General features: G+C 39.9%; 2 protein-coding genes across 2 annotated transcripts; one reads left to right on the top strand and one right to left on the bottom strand.

Annotated features, from left to right (window-relative positions):
• Nucleotides 1-14: 14 nt before the first annotated feature.
• Nucleotides 15-5903, bottom strand: mrps24 (mitochondrial ribosomal protein S24). Its single transcript, XM_085414785.1, has 4 exons — nt 5662-5903; nt 4228-4305; nt 3837-3948; nt 15-2434 (listed from the first exon to the last, which is right to left on the bottom strand). Exons 1-4 carry the CDS (start codon nt 5701-5703, stop codon nt 2151-2153), a joined length of 516 nt encoding a protein of 171 aa, XP_085270911.1. The 5' UTR covers nt 5704-5903; the 3' UTR covers nt 15-2150.
• An 824-nt stretch (nt 5904-6727) lies between these two features.
• nudcd3 (NudC domain containing 3) lies at nt 6728-13379 on the top strand. The gene is made up of 6 exons (XM_085414786.1): nt 6728-7086; nt 7448-7755; nt 11169-11301; nt 11390-11533; nt 12377-12565; nt 12841-13379. Exons 1-6 carry the CDS (start codon nt 6889-6891, stop codon nt 12949-12951), a joined length of 1083 nt encoding a protein of 360 aa, XP_085270912.1. The 5' UTR covers nt 6728-6888; the 3' UTR covers nt 12952-13379.
• Nucleotides 13380-21902: the final 8523 nt, after the last annotated feature.

Genomic DNA, 21902 nt, shown 5'->3' on the forward strand with positions numbered 1-21902 from the left:
GTATTGTGTCAATATTCTTTTTTTGTTTTTGTTCATTTTGCTTTTTTTTTTTTTTGCTTTTTTTTTTTTTTTTTTTTTTTTGTGGCAAAAGCTTAGTTTCCATAAAAGATCTTTGTACTCTCATAACTATCTCTGCAACCCTTTCAATGAAAGACAACAAAGTCTGAAATGTTCACCATGTCCTGTATCCAGTATAACAGTTTATTTTCAGTATTGTGCCTCAGATTTGAAGAAGGAACTCGGCTTTTAAAAAACTGAACTCTTTATTACTAAGAGCCTTTTTTTAATTGGTAGCAGGAACACATGCTGATATTTTTCATATGTTTTCTTATTGCAAGGAATATATTAAGGGAACTTTTGCACAGTGATGTTTAAGATGAACACTTTAATCCTGTCAGCCATATGTTTGCACTGATGAGGTGCATGTGCCTTTAAAATGTGAACAAATCTGCACTGTGATGAAACTGATTAAATTAAATGAAACATTTAAATGCACTTTTTTGTAGGTTTCCTTCTTAATGTGACGTTGTAGTGGGTTCAAGTCAATTTCCTTGGGGGGGGGGAAAGTGTACATTTTATAGTTGGCCTAGGTGGCCAGCTTTAATTCCCCTCCAAGATTATCAGGTAATTCCTAAAACCTGACAAAGTGTTTTGATCAGCTCGTCAAAGGTGTGTCAGGTAGAGTTACCTGTGCTTACACCAAGATTGACATTTGGCATAACTGAGCTCTGATTCTTTTCTTAGCCTGGCTACAGAGCTGAAAAGAAACCTGGGGCTATTCTCCCTTTACTTATGTTAGTTTCCTTTATCACTGATGAATAGTAAGATGTCTTAGTTTTGCAGAGGACTTTTTAAAAAGACTTTAACATTACACCTTAAATGCACATTTGTGAGTTATACAACTCAGTCAAGCATCTCTGATGCGTTGCCTTCTTTTGCACAGTGAAGATGGAACACCATTAGCAAGATAATTAACCTTTGAGATTTAAGTTCAGGTAGTGTTGTGTTAGCATGTGGCTTTGGAGATCATAATAGAAGAGGAATCAATTAAAGACTCTGGATTGAAAACTAATGAGACATGTTTCTAAAGACTGTAGTCTAAAACAAGACAACCACTAGAACCCTGCAGAGGACTGGACTATGAAGCTGCAGACCAAGAAAAACTTCACCACAGAGGAGACATCGTGAAGCCAGATGGAAGTATGCCAAATACAAACTGAGAAATATTATACATACTGGAAGCACATCCTTTGGTCAGATGAGAAAAAACTAGAGCTCTGACCTATTTTTTTGTTTTTTGTGAAATAATTTTGTTTCTGTATGCAAAGTAAAATAATTTAATCATCTGAAGAAAAAAAAAAAAAGGTCAGATCGTCTGCCAACATCACATTCCACAGAGGCTCCTGCCTGACCTCATCTGTCAACCTGTCATTCAGCATTGCAAACATGAAGGGACTCAGAGCCATCCCTGATATCTCTGTCATCTCACCCTGACTATGAACCCCTCTGTCACTCCTACTCCACACCTCATCTAACGAGCTTGAAAAGAAAGCAAAAAATGCAACATCATTCTTTAAAAAGATATGGATGGATGGGGGCTTTTCCATTGCTGAAAAAAACCCACTCAGGGTAGAAATGTTTCTTCATAGGATAAAGGTGATCAGATCCACACTCTCCTTTAAAAGGAGAGGTGAATCCAAATCACGACAACAAAATTGCCACACAGCATCCAGGAGCTCTGGATCTTCTTCCGGGAGGGGTTAGAGGTTCAAGTATTTCTTTTGTCACCTGTCTGTAAATCTGCTGATGACACAGTGTTTGATGTATTTTCACATTTTAAATACTCATATGTGCAGTTATGTCAATTTCCTTTGCAAACCAGCACTATAAAGTATCTCTTAGAATTCAAGGTTTTGATCATTTATTTAACTTCAGGAACAAAAGTTGATGAGCATTTTGTAGAAAATGCAACAGGTTTCACCAGCTAATTTTATAACAACAGTGATCTCCTCTCTCCTAACTTAAAATCCTTTTGAGGACATAAATAAAACAAATATTTGAAATCTGCTCATTCATTTTTCAAAAATCAAAAAGGTAGAAACTGGTAGCACATCTACTATCTACAGAGAAAATGGTTACGGACAGTTTAATCAGAGGTACTTGTACACAATCTTATCCTGCAGGGTCTGAATCTCTAACTTGACAGGGCATTTGTAAAAGTGTGACAGCAGTGACTCTGTATAGCCAATCAGGAAGTAAAACTTCTGTGGTGGTATCTTCTGTAGCATCACTGCGCACACATTCAGCAAATTGCCACGCCTTTTGATGACAATCTCATTGGCCAGGCACCCGTGGAACGTCCCAAACATGAACCTCCGAATGAAGACATCTTCTACAGTGCGTTCAGCTGCCCCATCCTCTCCTTTGAGGTTACCTATCAGCAAGAGAGAAAAAAAACTGGAGCTGTCGTGAAAGATTAAGAGGAATTTGGACTGAATTACACATTAGCTGCGGCTGATGGACAAAGATGTGCAAACGAAAAGATCACTGCCTCTTCAGCAAAATATTTATTAATAAGGCTCACAGTCACATTAGACAACATAAATCTTATTTTAAGTTTCTTTACCATGTTTAATATTATGTTTAGAGATATAGTTGAAAAGTTTAATATTTATCTTTAGGTCTTAATTTTGCTTAAATTATGCATTTTCTGTAATAAACTGCAAACACCATATGGAGACACTGAAAAGTATCAAAAGACAGAGCAGCGTTTGATGAAGTCTAAAAAGATTATAAAATGAAACCACTAGTTGCTGCTGTCTGGCTGTGGAGAGCACAATCATCATGACTCTATAAATTGTTCCCGACAGAAACAAGTGCACTGACGTGCAGCAGATAAAAGCTGTGTGCTCGGCCTCACTTCAATAATCTGAGACACTGAACTGGACCTGTCCTGTTCGTGCTGCAGTTTTGATGAGTGAAATTCTATTATTTTATTGCTCTGTTGTTTAGCATGTGTATGGTAATTAACAGACTAATACAATAAATTCTGGTTCCAAAAAGCCAACTGGGCTGCAAGCAAAATACTAACAGGGAGGCTTCAAAATGCACAGTGTAGAACCAACAGGTGATGTCACAGCGGCTACATCCATTGGTTTGCTTTATAGACCATCAAGTCAAAAAGAGTTTTGATAAGTCAAAAATCAGCTGTCTCTCCAGCAAGTCTCTCATCTCATGGTCAGACAGACCCAAACCTCATAGTTTGAGAACAGTTAGAGATGGTGGTTCTCGTTCTTCTACGCAGCCTAATCAGTTCTCCACTTGCTGCAAATTCTAGTTCAAGCTTCCAGCAAATCTCCACAGAAGAACAAGGACTGCTGATCTCCCCATTGTATCCAACTGCAGGATGAGAGACTAACTGGAGAGCCTCAGCAGTGGGTGAAGCACTGGGTCTTGCCAGCTTTTCTCTTTGAAGGTGCTTGATTGCTGTGGTTCTCTTGAACAGATAAAAATATTTAATCAAATGCTAAAATGAGTTTCGACTTGGAAAATGTGTTGGACACACTTTGAAAACATGGAAATGTTTCCCAGTATCAGTGTGTGGATGGCCTGTGCACAACACTTTAAGTCTGTGGCACAGGAGCATTCAAGCTAAAGTGCATAGTTTGGTTGGACTCAGTGATGATTGGTATGTTGTCTGAGAGCTATCCGCACCAATGACTGCTTCCATAAAAATCACTGAGTTAACTAATTCATGACCAAACATGTGAGAGGACAGTGTGCATAAAATCAAATGTGCCTAGCGAGAGCATATTCTCAATCTCAGTCATGCTTACTGGTGTGCTGTGACAGCCATCCTTTGCGGTGGCCAATGTGGTGAGGATGATGCGCTTGCTCATAGGTCACAGGTTTGTCTCCTTTCCCTACTCGGATACGAGCGGCTCGATTCTGTAAAAGAGAAAGACAAAAGAGCACATCTTGGGTATATTTGGAGAAAACACTATCAGACCCATTGAAAGTTAATCATCTATAACAACCTAACAGCCTTTGTAAAAGCAACAAAAAACCTCAAATTACTTTTTTTTTTTAAATGGTTGTGACCTCTGAACCACTCTGACTGTGGCTCCGGTAAAGTATCAGAATACTGTGAAAGTTAAAAAGATAAACACTATGTTAAACAGTTAGTGTTGCTGATACAACAGCCCTGAGAGGGTCAAGGCCGCTTACCTTGCAGCACGACACAGTAACATGGAGGCCCCTGCTTCCAGAGAAGCTGCACAATGAGCTGGACCAAGCTAAGGCGTTCTGCAAAACAGGTAATGTGGTGAGAGTGAAAACCAGTGAGTAAATATTGAATTGATGGTCAGAAATCATTTCAAAAGCAAAACGGTACATCTGGCTTCTCCCTTATTTCCCAATGGGGATGTCAAAGCATGTGGCTCAGCATGTTTGACTTAGCAAAGATAAGCTGGAAGTCCTTGCTGATGCAACACTCCTACTTAGCAGGAAGAAGTGTTGGGCAAGACAAGGCTTTGTAAAACACTGAAATGTCTGAAGCAATTGTGCTTGAATTGTAATACCTACTGACCACTCTGGCAGTCATTACATCTGCTAATGCTAGTCTGTGAAACAATCATGCATGCTAGCATTGGACAAACAAGAATACTTATTAAAACTAATAACTTATTACTACAAATAATTATAATCAAGACATCTTTTGGAGTATTATCCGTACAAACATTAATATTTGGATCATGACAGCAAGCTGTGACTGTAGTGAACAGTGGGTTTCAGCGAATTTTATTTTCTTCCTGTGTTAACATGCAGAGGCTGTTTCAGTTGCTTAATAATGTAGCGCAAAATATTTCAAACCAAGTTAAGAAAGGAAAATACAAGGAATGGAGATTTTCACTCAGGCCCTCAGGTCTAACATCAGTGTCTGATCTCATTAATGCTCTTCTTGATAAATGGACAATTATTTCCACAGACAGCCTCCTAAGTCTTGTAGGAAGCTGATTTTGCTGCAGAGGTGGAGCAACTCCCCACTAATGCTTATGGATTTAGCGTGGGATATCATGGAAGCTCCTGTGGGTGTAATGTGCAGGTGGCAAAACACTTTTGTCCATATAATGCATCTCTGCAACACAGTGCACAGATGTCTTGGACATAGTGTCAGAGATGTTGTATCGTTAAATCACAGCTAGTCTAAACTGTCTTGTGAATCATTCCTATTGCAAATTGTTTTAAAGTTGTGTAGTAACGAGTTGTTAAAAGGTATTTGTCGACATCTTAGTTGCCGTTCTTAGTATTCATAATACAGTTTCAGATATTTTGATAAGGCAAAAGGCTGTTATAGATGTTTCCATGTTTGATAATTCAGGTTCGTAGTGCCACAAACAAACACGTTTGGTTTCTGTGGTCATACAACGCAGTAGTAACAAAGTGACACAAACGTTTGTTACATGTCTGAAATTTTTGCTATTTATCATAGAAACCTAGGCAGCCAAGAGCAAGTTAGCTAACCCCTAGCTTAAAATTGTTTATATATATAAAGCCTTACCAAACGTAGCGCTAAATTAATGGGTGCACGCCGATAGCTACACGGTCAACAAGACTTCATGGAAATTAAGTAAATGTTACGGTTTAAAATGACTTTCTTACCAGCACCCTCACGTTTCCTATGCTGCTCAAGGACGCCGCCATGTTTTATTCAAATAATTAACTCGTGGTACTAAACTACAACACAGCAGTCACTCTGTTTATTACTGTATAAATAGCCGAAGGTTTACGAAAGCTCGGTAATAATTATAACACGTAAAAATAACAAAATTAACGTTTCTATACTGAACTTGAGCTGTATACTGGAACTGTTTTTTCCACAGGCAGTTTCCACAAGTTTCCACCGGACAACTATTAACCTGAACCAACCGGAAAGAGGGAAAATAAAAGTTTTAAGTTAAAGATGAGTGATATTTTAGAATCAGAATCAGAATCTTTATTGACATTGAACGAAAATTGTATGCAAACACACAGTTTAATTTACAGTTTAATTGCAAAGTTTTTCCTCACAACATGTTCTCGTACGAATTGTTTTTAAAGCAAGTTAAAATTCCTATTTTTAACAGATGCATTTTAAAATATAAATTTTGTTACCTAATACGTACTCTTTAGTTTTTTTTTTAATTTAACCATAGTCGTTATTTTAATTATTAATGATTAATTTGCTTTAAACATTAATATTATTATTGTGTATAATATGCATTAGTACAAAAACTTTTCTTGCATACTTGAGTAATTTTATAGTTATTATTATGTTTCTGTTATGTATTAACTGTGCTTTATTTAAAAAGAGATTCTTTGAAACCATATACCCTATTTGAAAACATATGTCACTTTTCTTGCGATTATTTGTGTTCGTTTATACTTTTACTTTATTTGTAGTGGGTCCACACTGCAGTGGTTCGCCTAACAAGTGAAGGTAAGTCTAAAGTTGCTTAGCCTATCTGTGCTATTAAAGAATAAATACATAAATATAAGTCAAGAACTGAAAAAGGGGGGGGGGGGGGTCCTAAATGCGTGATTGTTTCAATTTATATGTATTAAAAAAATAAATAAATACACAAAAACACTACAAATAGCCATAGCTTGTGGTTTTGTTTTGTTTGTTTTGATACCCGGTATCCGATATTTGTCAAAGACTGCACACTTATTTTGAAAACGTTGCACCGGAAGTATTTGTATTGTTCTGGAAAGAGGAAAGTAGTTGCTAAGTAGCGTTATCCTACTCGTCCCACTTGTTTCTTGGCAAACTGTCATTATTTTGGTGGGATAAGTATTGGCTGGAATCATTTGAAGACTTGTTGAGAGGAATAAAGATTGAAAGCTGCGATGGCGTCGCCGCTGGAGATGACAGAGATGTACGATAATGCTCTTCTGGGGATCCTGCAGCATGTTGGGAACATTCAGGACTTTCTGCAGGTCTATTTTGGGTTCTTGTACCGCAAGACGGACTTTTATCGCCTGCTGTCGAGTCCCAATGATAAGATGGGTTTCCCTCCAGGTGTGGCAGAGAAGATGGTGCTTAAGGTGAAATTTCTCAACATTTTAACCTGCTAAATGTAAATACCTTGGCAACACACATGACTAAGTGTACAGTTTATGCACATGCATATTATTTACAATCACAGGTTAAAAATGAAGCTGTTATAATGTTACGTACACTTTTGTGGTCCTCGAGTTTTTTACACTGCAGTGATTCGTCGATGAATTAACACCTACATAATACAAAATAACTCCTGTGCTTGGTGATAGCCTTGCTGTCTATATGAGCCACAGACCTATAGCAATACATTTGTTATTGTCCTAAGACTGGTGAAGGTTATATCCTAATCTAGAGTTGTCTGCCTCTCAAATGATGATAAGCGATAACCTTTAAATCTTTCCTCAGACATATAAGTCATTCGAGAAGCTGGCGGAGCACGACAGAGAGAGAGCAGTGAGCAATCTGAAGAAGAGAGAGGAGACTAGGTATGTTCCTCCTGCAGTTCAGGAGCTGGAGGTTGCCTCTGAGCCTTGTGATGAAACCAAGCAGCAGAGTACAGAGGCGGTGCAGATGGAGAACTCCCCCTCACGTTCTGGGGATGTTTCAGCTCCAGCAGCCTCAGGCACATCCGTCTGCTCTCAGCAGGATAGCAGCAGCAGTCCAGCAATTTGTGGAGATCAGGCAGCTGCAGCCAACTCGAAATCCAAAGCAGGGTGAGTAGCTACTAGCGTTTTTTAACCTTTGAAGCATCTGTTGTTTTAAATATGGTCCAACATAAACATTACTCTGCACATTACAGTGTTTCAGTAAATGCACTTGTCAAGGTCAATTTTAGGCCTTAAAATGACTTTGTGACAGGATGCAGACTTTGGTGAAGGTTAGTTGCAGCGCTAACGCAGAGAGACAGACAACCACTGCACTAACATTCACACCTAAAGGCAATTTAGAATCACTAGTTAACCTAACCCTGCCCCTGTCTCTGGGCTGTGGGAGGAAGCCAGAGTACCTGGAGAGAACCCAGGCAGAAACAAGGAGAACATGGAAAATATTTATATTTATAAACTAAGACAGAAAATGTTCACTGCTAACCAACTTAGTTCTGCTGTACTTTGCTGTACTATATTGCCAGAAGTATTCACTCACCCATCTAAATAATTGAATTCAGGTACTCCAATCGCTTCCATGGCGACCAGTGTATAAAGTTAAGCACCTATGCATGCAGACTGCTTCTACAAACATTTAGGAGCTCAGTGAATTCCAGCATGGTTCCATGATAGGATGTCTCCTCTTCAACAAGTCCAGTTGTGAATTTTCATCCCTACTAAAAATTCCACTGTCAACTGTTAGTGATATTATAACAAAGTGGAAGCAATTGGAAATGACAGTAACTCAGCCACAAAGTGGTAGGCCATGTAAAATCACAGGAACAGGGATCAGCAGATGCTGAGGTGCATAGTGTGCTGAGGTGGAGTCAATCGCTGCAGAACTCGAAACTTTACGTGACCTTCAGTTTAGCTCAAGAACAGTGCATAAACACACTCATAAATCTTGTGTTATAGCTGCAAAGGATGGACCAATATCATACTCATACATATGAAGGGTGACAAGTGAATATTTCTGGAAATATAATGTATAACCACTCTGCACTGTGTGCGAGCAATGCTATGTGCAGACTAAAGTGCCTCAAATGTCAGCAATTTTGAAAAAGACAGAGGAGAAGGAATACGTGCCTCGATATTGGATGAAGTGATGTGTATAGGATATGGAATGGACAACTGTGTGATGTACTATACAGTGGAGCAAAAAAGTATTTAGTCAGCCACCGATTGTGCAAGTTCCCCCACTTAAAATGATGACAGAGGTCAGTAATTTGCACCAGAGGTACACTTCAACTGTGAGAGACAGAATGTGAAAAAAAAATCCATGAATTCACATGGTAGGATTTGTAAAGAATTTATTCGTAAATTAGGGTGGAAAATAAGTATTTGGTCACCTCAAACAAGGAAAATCTCTGGCTCTCACAGACCTGTAACGTCTTCTGTAAGAAGCTTTTCTGTCCCCCACTCGTTACCTGTATGAATGGCACCTGTTTGAACTCATCATCTGTATAAAAGACACCTGTCCACAGCCTCAAACAGTCAGACTCCAAACTCCGCCATGGCCAAGACCAAAGAGCTTTCGAAGGACACCAGGAAAAGTATTGTAGACCTGCACCAGACTGGGAAGAGTGAATCTACAATAGGCAAGCAGCTTGGTGTGAAAAAATCAACTGTGGGAGCAATCATCAGAAAATGGAAGACATACAAGACCACTGATAATCTCCCTCGATCTGGGGCTCCACGCAAGATCTCATCCCGTGGGGTCAAAATGATCATGAGAACGGTGAGCAAAGATCCCAGAACCACACGGGGGGACCTGGTGAATGACCTGCAGAGAGCTGGGACCAAAGTAACAAAGGTCACCATCAGTAACACACTACAACGGCAGGGAATCAAATCCCGCAGTGCCAGACGTGTTCCGCTGCTGAAGCCAGTGCATGTCCAGGCCCGTCTGAAGTTTGCCAGAGAGCACATGGATGATACAGCAGAGGATTGGGAGAATGTCATGTGGTCAGATGAAACCAAAGTAGAACTTTTTGGTATAAACTCAACTCGTCGTGTTTGGAGGAAGAAGAATACTGAGTTGCATCCCAAGAACACCATACCTACTGTGAAGCATGGGGGTGGAAACATCATGCTATGGGGCTGTTTTTCTGCCGAGGGGACAGGACGACTGATCCGTGTTAAGGACAGAATGAATGGGGCCATGTATCGTGAGATTTTGAGCCAAAACCTCCTTCCATCAGTGAGAACTTTGAAGATGAAACGCGGCTGGGTCTTCCAACATGACAATGATCCAAAACACACCGCCCGGGCAACAAAGGAGTGGCTCCGTAAGAAGCATTTGAAAGTCCTGGAGTGGCCTAGCCAGTCTCCAGACCTCAACCCCATAGAAAATCTGTGGCGGGAGTTGAAAGTCCGTGTTGCTCGGCGACAGTCCCAAAACATCACTGCTCTCGAGAAGATCTGCATGGAGGAATGGGCCAAAATACCAGCTACTGTGTGTGCAAACCTGGTAAAGACCTATAGTAAACGTTTGACCTCTGTTATTGCCAACAAAGGTTATGTTACAAAGTATTGAGTTGTATTTTTGTTATTGACCAAATACTTATTTTCCACCCTGATTTACGAATAAATTCTTTACAAATCCTACCATGTGGATTCATGGATTTTTTTTTCACATTCTGTCTCTCACAGTTGAAGTGTACCTCTGGTGCAAATTACTGACCTCTGTCATCATTTTAGGTGGGGGAACTTGCACAATCGGTGGCTGACTAAATACTTTTTTGCCCCACTGTATGAAAACAGTGAGATGGGAAAACAGAAAAAACATGTGTGAACTCTCTATTGTATTTGGAAAGTTTAGTGACTACATGTACTAGACTTGAGGCCTAGCAGAAAGCCATTAGCCGCAGCTTCCTGTGTAGCCACAAGACTCCAAAATATTTTAACTCCTCCATTTGTGGCAGCAACTTGTACACAACCTGTAGGGGCTACTCTACCCTTTTCTAGTCAAGGGCTGTGGCCTTGGACTTCAAGTTGCTAAATTTCATCCCATCCACTTCATACTTGGACTGGAAGCTGGTTCATTGCGACCTTAAGGTCATCTTGATGAAATCAACAGAAAGACAGCTTTCAAAAGAAGTAGAAGTAGTGACAACAAGTGACACTGGATCTCAGCCTCTGCTTCACTCTTAGGTGGAATCTTCCTGTGAAATTATAGTTTGAAGGTGTTTATTTTTTGTTTGTTTTGTTTTCGGGGAGACAACAAAACTAAAATTGCTATTTTGGATTTGTTAGACTTGTATTAAATTTATTAAATTAAATTTTGTATGGGTGTGCAGGGTTTCCACCAGCTTAACAGTGGTTCTTACTTAACTTTGGTAGCTTCAAAACATTTTAAATAATGAGGCTTTGCACTAACGAATGATTTCTAATTTGATTCTGAAATGGCTCATGCATTTCAAAATGTAGTGTCAGTATTTAAGACGTTTATATAAAAATTGTGTTTGAATTTTGTGTTTTAGACGTCAAGAAAACTTCCAGTCCAATCCCGACAGTTACAATGGGGCAGTGAGGGAAAATTACAGCTGGTCTCAGGATTACATGGATGTGGAGGTCCGCGTGTTTGTGCCCAAGACGGTTGTTAAAGGCAGACAGGTGAATGCAGGTCTATTTAACTATGTGAGACACCAGTAATACTTTTTTATAACACTTTACTTATTGTAACTGTGTTCACGGCCCACAGGTCAGTGTTAGTCTGCAGACCAGTGGCGTGAGAGTATGTGTGAGGGATGGAGCCGAAGACAAGACACTGATGGAGGGTGAATTCACTTACAAGATCAACACTGAAAACTCTCTGTGGAGTCTGGAACCTGGACACTGTGTGGTTGTGAGTACACATAAGCATTATCTAATTTTTGTAATAACAACAAGAACACTCCTGAAGAAAATGTGGCAATGAGTGCACCTTCTGCTATTTGAGTTATCAGAATATGAACTAACAAGAGGGATTAACACCTATCAGGAGCTAACATCTGGTTTTATGGTAGTAAAAAGAAGAAAGAAGGTCACTGGCACTGGCTTGACTGGCCTGACTACTGGCTCATAAGAGGCTGTCATAGCTGTTCCAGAACCAGAACTTGCTTCAAAGCTGATCAGCGAAATCTTAAAATCAATTGTAAAACACGAAGCCAAGCCAGGAGAGAGGAGGCGAGAGTGGCGAAGAAGGAATTGCACTAATGTAGTAAGGAGAAATTAAAGATTGACTTTTCCATTTCAGAGTTTGAAAGCTCCGATTTAATTTGGAAAATTCAATTCTCTATGAATAAAAAGTAAAACAGGAGCTACAGTCCAACCTTTCTGTACACCGAAGGTGACAAGGGCTGTAGATGATGAATAATGTGGTGATCGAAGACAAAAATCAAATTTTGTTCATGTTAATGACTATTAAATTGCTTATCTTTGTGTAAGATATTGTTCTTTCCCTGTGGGGATATTAAGTTAATGTCATGTACAGGAACACTAGACTCTACAGAGACTCTGTATTGCATAATGAGATGTTTTCATTTAATGTTTAGTTTAGAAAGAGTTAATGCTCTCTAGTGCTTGGAATAACAGGATAAGTGTAAAAATGAGTTCTGCTCTCAAAAAAGTAATTTTATCAAAAGCCAGTGTTGGCTTTTCAAAGATTGTCTAACATATTTGAATTGAACATCCTGTCTCTGAATTACAGTTGTCACTGAACAAGACATCAGAGGTTTGGTGGAATGCGGTGCTCAAAGGCGAAAAGGAGATTGATATAAACCAAATTAACCGTGAGCGTTCCATGGCAACAGTGGATGAGGAGGAGCATGCTGTTCTGGACAGGCTCACATTTGACTACCACCAGAAGCTGCAGGGAAAGCCACAAAGTCACGAATTGGTAAGGAGCAAATTAAAAAATAACACAAACTATTCATTACACACACACACAGGCTATATCTATATTATCTATATTATTTCTGTAAAATAAAAACGTTTATCTTATAATTCGGCTTAAATGATATTCAGTTATTGAGTCAAGTCCTTAAAACCTATTCTGACAAATATAGTTGGAAGTCACTGCTGTAGTGCACCTAGATTGTGTGTGAATTGTGAGGATGTTTGTTAGCATGAAAGATACATACATAACATATCTGTGTCCATGTTTCTTTGCAGAAAGTGCATGAGATGCTGAAGAAGGGATGGGATGCTGAAGGGTCACCTTTCAAAGGGCAGGACTTTGACCCATCTATGTTTGACATCCCACCGAGTGCCGTGCAGTTCTGACATGCCACAAAACCTCAGCCAAACATGAACTGAAGCATCTCCATTTAAAGAGCTCATGGCAGCAGAGGCAACACTTATTAACACCTTTGAAATGCTGGAATGATGGAAGTTTGTCCCTAATAAAAGAAGCTGCAAATTTTGCAAATTTGTTGAGATTGGTGGGAAGGGAATATTTCCGTATTCTGACAGGGATGAGTCATTAAATTGAAGCTGATATGTACTATTGTACACTGTTTGACTCTTGATTCAACTCTGCAGTCCCTATGTGTTATCTGCCCTACTGATTCTGTTTTTATTTCAAACTGTGATGATTACCTGCTGGTTCGGCTTCCTTGCTCTGCTGTTAATGACTACACAAAACAAAAAAAAACAAGAATAAAAAAAACATCTAACAATTTACAAATAAATATGAAAAAGGGTTTTCTGAACTCCTCGAGTCCACGCCAATCTTTGGATAAGATTATTTTTTATATATATATATATATATATATATATATATATATATATACAGTACACATCAAAATCATACAGTGTTGTTAAAATACATCATACGTTTTAGTTTTATTACATTTAACTTACATATGTGAAAGCATAATCATAACTATTATAATCTTTAAAATAAATGTCAAATAAAATCAGACAGCTTCATTTAAACTTAACTTATTTAAATGATTTAACTACTACTTCAGTAGGTAGGACTGCCTTGGATTTTAAACCCTGATGGTGGTGATGAAGATGAGCAACGTGGGAGATGTTGAGAAGGTGGATTGTGCGCAGGAGTCTGAAGGGGACAGTGAGCAGTGAGAGTTAAAATAAGTGCCATGGAGGCTGATTGGTTTAAAGATGGCGGCAGAAAGACGATTGGACTAGATTCTAGTCCAGTCGTCTTTCTGACTAGTTCTAGTCACTAGAACAATGGTAAATGGCCTGTATTTATACAGTGTGTGAATGTGTGTGTGAATGGGTGGATGACTGGATATGTAAAGCGCTTTGGGGTTCTTAGGGACTAGTAAAGCGCTGTATAAATACAGGCCATTTACCATTTAGAACAATGACATCAGCATTGCTTTTCACAGCATGGGGAAAGTGGAAGTGTTGAAAAGCAAAGAGTAGCAGACAGTGTGATTACAGATGTATTGAACGTGCACATTAAGCTTAGGAATGCATTACTTTAACTTGAGTCTTAAAGGTTCATAGGCTCATAATAACATATACAGATATTAAGGCATTTTATCTTACTGATGTTTCAGTTTTCTGAAATTACTGACCAGGGTTACCTGAGATAGCTAACGTTAATACATGACTTCAACTGATATCTATACCTGCAACGTAGACATCAACTGTGTGATGCTATCATGTCAACATGGACTAAAATCTCTGAGGATTGCTTCCAGCATGTTCAGTCTATGATGAAGAGTTAAGGCTGCTCTCCAGGCAAAATGTGGTCCAAACTGGTACTAGCACGCTGCATCTGTAAAGTATACTAATGTTGTGGCCAGCTTCAGCTGGAGGTGATTTTACCTGTTCTGTACAATACTGTGCAGCAAAAGTCTTAAGCCACCCCCTATTTCTTTACATTTTGATAGAACGGTGGGAAATAGCTGCAGCAATTTATTGAAATGAGTAAATATATGTGGATATATATTAAATAGGGGGAAAAACAGAGTTTTTAGAATTCCGATGTGCTTGAAAATCAATATTTAGTATGATCATCTTTTTTTCAATTCTCTCTGCATGGCACATCAAAATCTGACAGTACTTTTCTGTGTTCAAAATTCTATTAATTTTGACAAAATCTCCAACACCACCGGTTGATATGAAGCCCAAAGAGGCTGAAAGAGTCTCCACTGTGTTATACAGAGTACTCAGTGTTATACCTCTCTCCTGACCTTCATACATAATCTGTATGTATTATTGTTAGGTCTGCTCTGAGCACCTTGAGGCAACTGTTGTTGTGATTTGGCACTGTATAAATAAAATTAAAATTTAATTGAATAATAATTCAGATTATTATTCCTATTCAAGACCTATTACAACTGATTTTCAGTCCAGTTCTTGTGTAATGTCAGATATGCAATAGCTCAGCCTTTACTCCCCATTTCCCTTTCTTAAAAATTGCTCTTTGATAGCCGCCCTTCCATTGAAACCATTTCTAATAAGACTTCAGTAAACAGCAGATGGATTAGCAGAAGTGCCAGAAGGATCTAAAATGTCCTGTATCTGGTCAATGCTGTAATCTTTCCTATTTATTAATGTTATAACTTAAAGGTATTGTCCATCTGCTGCGTCCTTTTCTCCTATAAATTTTTTTAAAGAGACACTGCACACCACATCAACATATGCAAGGGTTTAGGCTAATCACACTCTGGGAATCATCTTGTTGGTGCAAAAATACTATTGTATGCCATATCAATCTGTTATTGTTGGCATGTTTTTGTATATTCAACTAAAGAAATTGCAACAAATTATGTGTTTTGTGACAAGCTGCTGTATAAACCCCAAAGACACAGTTTAGAATGGATTCTTTGCAACTTTTGGTCCATTCTTTCAGTTATGTGTCTTTTTAACTAAGAATGATCCATAGGTCAGTGTTAAGTGGCTTAACAAACAAAATAGAATTTTTCAAAAAATTTCTCATTAGCACTTTAAATAATTACAAGTAAACCTGTCTCCTTGGAAGTGTGGGTTAGGAGTAGTGAGGAGTGGCTTAAGACTTTTGCAGAGTATTATACAGTAATGCTTTCCACATTGATTTGTACTGTAATGTATTCTACTGTTATTAATGCATCATTCATGATAACATGTTAGAAAACTTTTAACTGTAACAACTTACAATATATTCTATATATACAGAATATAATATATACTGATATATATTTTGTAACAAATGTATTAAAGTGTTTTTATTAAATCTCAATAGTAATAAGCTGATAAAAGTGTGAATTTTATTAATAATTTCATTTATGTTAATTATTTGTAAAACTTATTTATGTGCTTATGTCATGGGTATGGGTCTTGAGCCAGTGCTTTATGTTTAGAGTGTTGAATCTTGTAAATTATTCATTGTTTTGAGTTCTCTGTTTGTCTGGCTTCCTGTTTTATTTTGATAGTCCCTCATCTCTTGTGCATTTGGTTCACTTTGCTTCCCTTGCCTCCTTATGTTTAATTTGTTCCTGCTGTGTTCCCCAGATGTCTCCACTCTCCTAATCTTCCTCTTGTGTATATATTGGTCGTGTCCAAATTCATGGGCTGCATCCTCCTGAGGCCGCATTTGTAGACCGATTACGTCACAGCGACGCGCCGAAGGCAGTCCAAATTCGTAGACTCCTCCGAATGCAGCTGACAAATGCGTCCTCCTTTTCCCTGAATTTGAAGGATGAAGGATGGGTGTGTCAGGTGTGTCCTTCGTGGCCTACCATATCCCAGAATTCTGGAGTTTGGCTGGGCCAAACTCCAGTTTCCAACAATGGCGGCCACTACTAAGTTTTAAAATTACTCTTACTAATCTTTCTGGGTCACAAAATAAACTTTTGACATATTTTCAGGCGAGAAAGTAGCTGTGTAAACATCAAATATCTGCTCGGTTTATCAAGATATCACATATTTGCAAAAGTGCTTCGACGTTTTCGGAGACGTCTGCTACCCACCAGCTCGATAGCTAGTCGGGAGCTCGAGGGTCACTGAAGCCGCCGAGAACGGCAAAACTCCCGGCACATCATTTTCAGATCACCGCGGACTTTCGCTGCTCAAGGTTAAACGTAATATATAATTCACTTAGACAACCTAAAAATGTTATTGTTGGGCTTTTTTCAGTGTTTTATTTGTTCGTGAGTCAATCGGTTTGGCTGAGATTAAAGTTATTAGATTAGATTAGATAAAATAAAACTTTATTAATCCCCCGGGTGGGTTCCTCCTTGGTTTTTACACAGCTGAATAAACATCAAACAGAAAACTGATTAAACAGAAGTATGAGACGGTCGAGAATTTATGCCAGTGTCCCGTTATATTTTAGATAGCATTGAGCAGACGGCCGAGTTTATTAAAATCCACTGAGACAGCGGTGACGCTAATCAGAAGGCTAGACCGTCCAATTTCCCCAGCCGTTTACTTCCGGCCTACCCGACCTTCTGAGGACCCGGCCCACGTTGACCGCGAAGGCTGGGTCCTCAGGAGGATGCAGCCCATGAATTTGGACACGACCATTGTCTCAGTCTTCCCTTGTCTCCTGCTCCTCTACTCTCATGGTTCTAAGGTTCCATGTTCCCAGTTCCTGGTTCCCACTGTTTCTCAGTTTAGGTTTTCTGTTTTAGTTCCTTGTTACGTTTTCTTACATTTTCTTATTTTTGTGTTATTAGATTATCTTAATAAGCCTTTATGAATATGGATAAAGGGATTAACAATGCCTATCCCAATGCAAACTCATATATAAGAATGCTACTATAGGTTAATCAATCAATTATTGAGGCTTTATTTACTAGTAATGTATTAATAAAACATTATTAAGCAATTTTGAGTGATATTTCCGTTTCAATAAAGTGTTAAATAATGGACTTAATTGGTAGCAAGCTATAATTTATGCATGAATACATTCTATGAACCTTGCATTAATAATGATTTAGTCAATCATTTTTTTTATTTAACACCAATTAATAAAGAAATCTATCTATCTATCTATCTATCTATCTCTCTCTCTCTCTCTCTCTCTCTCTCTCTCTCTCTCTCTCTATATATATATATATATATATATATATATATATATATATATATATATATATATATATATATAAAAAAAAAACACCCAGCACGCCCCTGCGGGCGGTTTATCCTTCAAGCTCGGGTCCTCTACCAGAGGCCTGGGAGCTTGAGGGTCCTGCGCAGTATCTTAGCTGTTCCCAGGACTGCGCTCTTCTGGACAGAGATCTCCGATGTTATTCCCGGGATCTGCTGGAGCCACTCGCCTAGCTTGGGAGTCACCGCACCTAGTGCTCCGATTACCACGGGGACCACCGTTACCTTCACCCTCCACATCCTCTCGAGCTCTTCTCTGAGCCCTTGGTATTTCTCCAGCTTCTCGTGTTCCTTCTTCCTGATATTGCTGTCATTCGGAACCGCTACATCGATCACTACGGCCGTCTTCTTCTGTTTGTCTACCACCACTATGTCCGGTTGGTTAGCCACCACCATTTTGTCCGTCTGTATCTGGAAGTCCCACAGGATCTTAGCTCGGTCATTCTCCACCACCCTTGGGGGCATCTCCCATTTTGACCTCGGGACTTCCAGGTTATACTCGGCACAGATGTTCCTGTACACTATGCCGGCCACTTGGTTATGGCGTTCCATGTATGCCTTGCCTGCTAGCATCTTGCACCCTGCTGTTATGTGCTGGATTGTCTCTGGGGCATCTTTACACAGCCTGCACCTGGGGTCTTGCCTGGTGTGATAGACCCCAGCCTCTATGGATCTTGTACTCAGAGCTTGTTCTTGTGCTGCCATGATTAGTGCCTCTGTGCTGTCTTTCAGTCCAGCTTTGTCCAGCCACTGGTAGGATTTCTGGATATCAGCCACCTCCTCTATCTGCCGGTGGTACATACCGTGCAGGGGCCTGTCCTTCCATGATGGTTCCTCGTCTCCCTCCTCTTTCTTGGGTTTCTGCTGCCTGAGGTATTCACTGAGCACTCGGTCAGTTGGGGCCATCTTCCCAATGTATTCTTGGATGTTCCTTGTCTCATCCTGGACTGTGGTGCTGACACTCACCAGTCCCCGGCCCCCTTCCTTCCGCTTAGCGTACAGCCTCAGGGTGCTGGACTTGGGGTGAAACCCTCCATGCATGGTCAGGAGCTTTCTTGTCTTTATGTCAGTGGCTTCTATCTCCTCCTTTGGCCAGCCTATTACCCCAGCAGGGTACCTGATCACGGGCAGGGCGTATGTGTTGATGGCCCGGATCTTGTTCTTACCATTCAGCTGACTCCTCAGGACTTGCCTGACCCTCTGCAGGTACTTGGTGGTTGCAGCCTTTCTAGCGGCCTCTTCATGGTTCCCATTTGCCTGCGGGATCCCCAGGTACTTGTAACTGTCCTCTATGTCTGCAATGTTGCCTTCTGGTAGTTCAATCCCCTCAGTTCTGACTACCTTCCCTCTCTTTGTTACCATCCGACTACACTTCTCCAGTCCGAACGACATTCCAATGTCATTGCTGTATAGCCTGGTAGTGTGGATCAGTGAATCGATGTCTCGTTCACTCTTGGCATACAGCTTGATGTCATCCATGTACAGGAGGTGGCTGACAACTGCTCCGTTCCATAGTCGGTATCCGTAGCCAGTCTTGTTAATGATCTCACTGAGGGGGTTCAGGCCTATGCAGAACAGCAGTGGGGACAGAGCATCTCCTTGGTAGATCCCGCACTTGATGGTAACTTGTGCTATGGGCTTGGAGTTGGCCTCTAGTGTTGTACGCCACATCCCCATTGAGTTCCTGATGAAGGCTCTTAGGGTCCCATTGATCTTGTACAATTCTAGGCATTCCAGTATCCAGCTGTGGGGCATTGAGTCATAGGCCTTCTTGTAATCAATCCAGGCAGTGCACAGGTTGGTCAGTCTGGTCTTGCAGTCTCGGCTGATTGTTCTGTCTACCAGTAGCTGGTGTTTTGCACCTCTGGTATTCTTGCCAATTCCTTTCTGTGTCCCGCTCATGTATTGACCCATGTGCCTGTTCATCTTAGCCGATATGATGCCTGACAGGAGCTTCCATGTAGTACTGAGGCAGGTTATTGGTCGGTAGTTGGAGGGGACCGGTCCCTTCTTGGGGTCCTTGGGGATCAGGACCGTCCGGCCTTCAGTTAGCCATTCCGGGTGTCTCTCGTTAACTAGCAGCTGGTTCATTTGTGCTGCCAGACGCTCGTGGAGTGCAGTCAGCTTCTTCAGCCAGTAGGCGTGAACCATGTCGGGCCCTGGTGCTGTCCAACTCTTCATACTGGAGACCCTTTCTTGGATATCTGCCACTGTGATGGTTACTGGACCCTGTTCAGGGAGGTCGCTGTGGTCTGCCCTCAGATCCACTAGCCACTGAGCATTGCCGTTATGGGTTGCATCCTTCTCCCATATGCTCTTCCAGTATTGCTCCGTCTCCAGCCTTGGTGGTGCTGTTCTCTTATTGTTCCCTTGCCACTGAGAGTACACCTTTGCTGGTTCTGTGGAGAACAGCTGGTTTATTCTCCTGCCTTCTATCTCTCTGGTGTACCTCTTCAAGCGGCTGGCCAAGGCTGTGAGTCTTTGCTTGGCAGTTTCCAAGGCCTCAGGTATGGACAGCTTGCTGTATTTCTTAGGCACCTTATTTGTCGCACCTTTCTGCAACTCTGTTAGTTGGCTAACCTCCCTCCGTGCTACTTTGATCTTGCCCTCTAGCCTCCTTCTCCATATATATATATACATATATATATATATATATATATATATATATATATATATATATATATATATATATATATACATATATATATATATATATATATACATACATTAGTTCCTAATTACTCAGGAAACGTCAGTGTTGTTTTAATGCATTGGCTCCATATACTTTCATACATCATCTTGTATACAGCTGGATAATCCGTAAGTATCATATACATCACACTCATTTTCAGTTATCTGTCTTTTTACTGTGTAAATGGAAATAATACGGTTATAATATCTTGAAGAGAAGAATAGAATATGAAACCTACAAAGCAAAATGTAATAAGCCTTAATAGTATTTTCTCAGCTTAAGGCAAGAGTCGATACTTGATCTGCCTAATGAACCCAGACCACAGCTAGTTTAGTGAATTTTTCCTCTCCCCATTTTTTAAAGACACCATTTGATATTTTGGGCTTTCTTGTTTCACTTATGGCAGTATAATTGATATAAATAGTGTCAACAGTATTTCCATTGGTTGCTTTAAGAGTAAAGTTGAGAGTAGTCCTCTGTACCCACCCACAAATGATTATTTTGTCTGTCCCTGAGTTTTAATTTAACATTCCTCTGGTTGTTTCACTACTACTCTTCCTGTGTATATCAGAGAGCCTTATGTGTTAATCTTACATATTATACAAGCTATGAAGCTCTAGCTTCATTAGCATATTTGACATGAGAATAAAAAAAAAAAACAATTCCTCGCAACCGCTACCATCTCCTCCACCACCACATGATTACGCAGCCAGTCAGTGTTGAATCTAGTCTTTCTTAGCTCAACATTTGTATAGAATTCATGTTACTACCATACTTGATGTGATTTAAATTTGGCAGAAGAGGACAAATATAGAAACATTAGCTGGAAATTGTCTTTCAAGATAGCAATTAAAAATAATTATGCAAATATGGTCGGAATGTATAACAACAGTAAGACTTATGCAACCTTGTAAAAGTTTTCATTTAATTAAAAAAACACCTCTGAAATAAACGGTATGGAGTAGAAAGTGCAATGTTTGGACTTTGAGGCAGAAGCAGAAAGCCATATAACACGGACATACTAATTTCTACTCATAAATGCATCTTTTGCGGGGGGTTCCCCATGCCCCATCTCTGAACACGCCCATAATCCCTTTACAAAATTGTAATAAAATTATTATGTTTATTGATTATTACTTTCTTAGGTTTTGTGATAAACTGAGGGACTCCTCACCGAATCCCAAAAATAGATCCACACTGCGCCCTTACTGAGTTCCAAGTGCAGTAATGTCATTGTATGCTGCAGGCTTCTCTTCGCTTTATGATGTATTAAGTGTAATCAAATTTTGCGCTCCTCCGCACTCTTGGGTCAGCTCACTATCGGCTTTTGATTTTTCTTTTTCTTTCTTTCTTTTCCTTTTTTCTCTCTCTCTCCGGAGAGACACGTCATATAGTGAGCTCACATTACTGTTTCGTGTGGTATTTAAAGAGTGCGTCCTCATTGCTTGGCAGAGCGGAGAGCCCACTGACA

This window comes from Rhamphochromis longiceps, linkage group LG7, assembly GCF_057381845.1.
Source record: "Rhamphochromis longiceps isolate RC_006_pf linkage group LG7, R_longiceps_female_GT1.1, whole genome shotgun sequence".
In the NCBI taxonomy this organism is placed as follows: Eukaryota; Metazoa; Chordata; class Actinopteri; order Cichliformes; family Cichlidae; genus Rhamphochromis; species Rhamphochromis longiceps.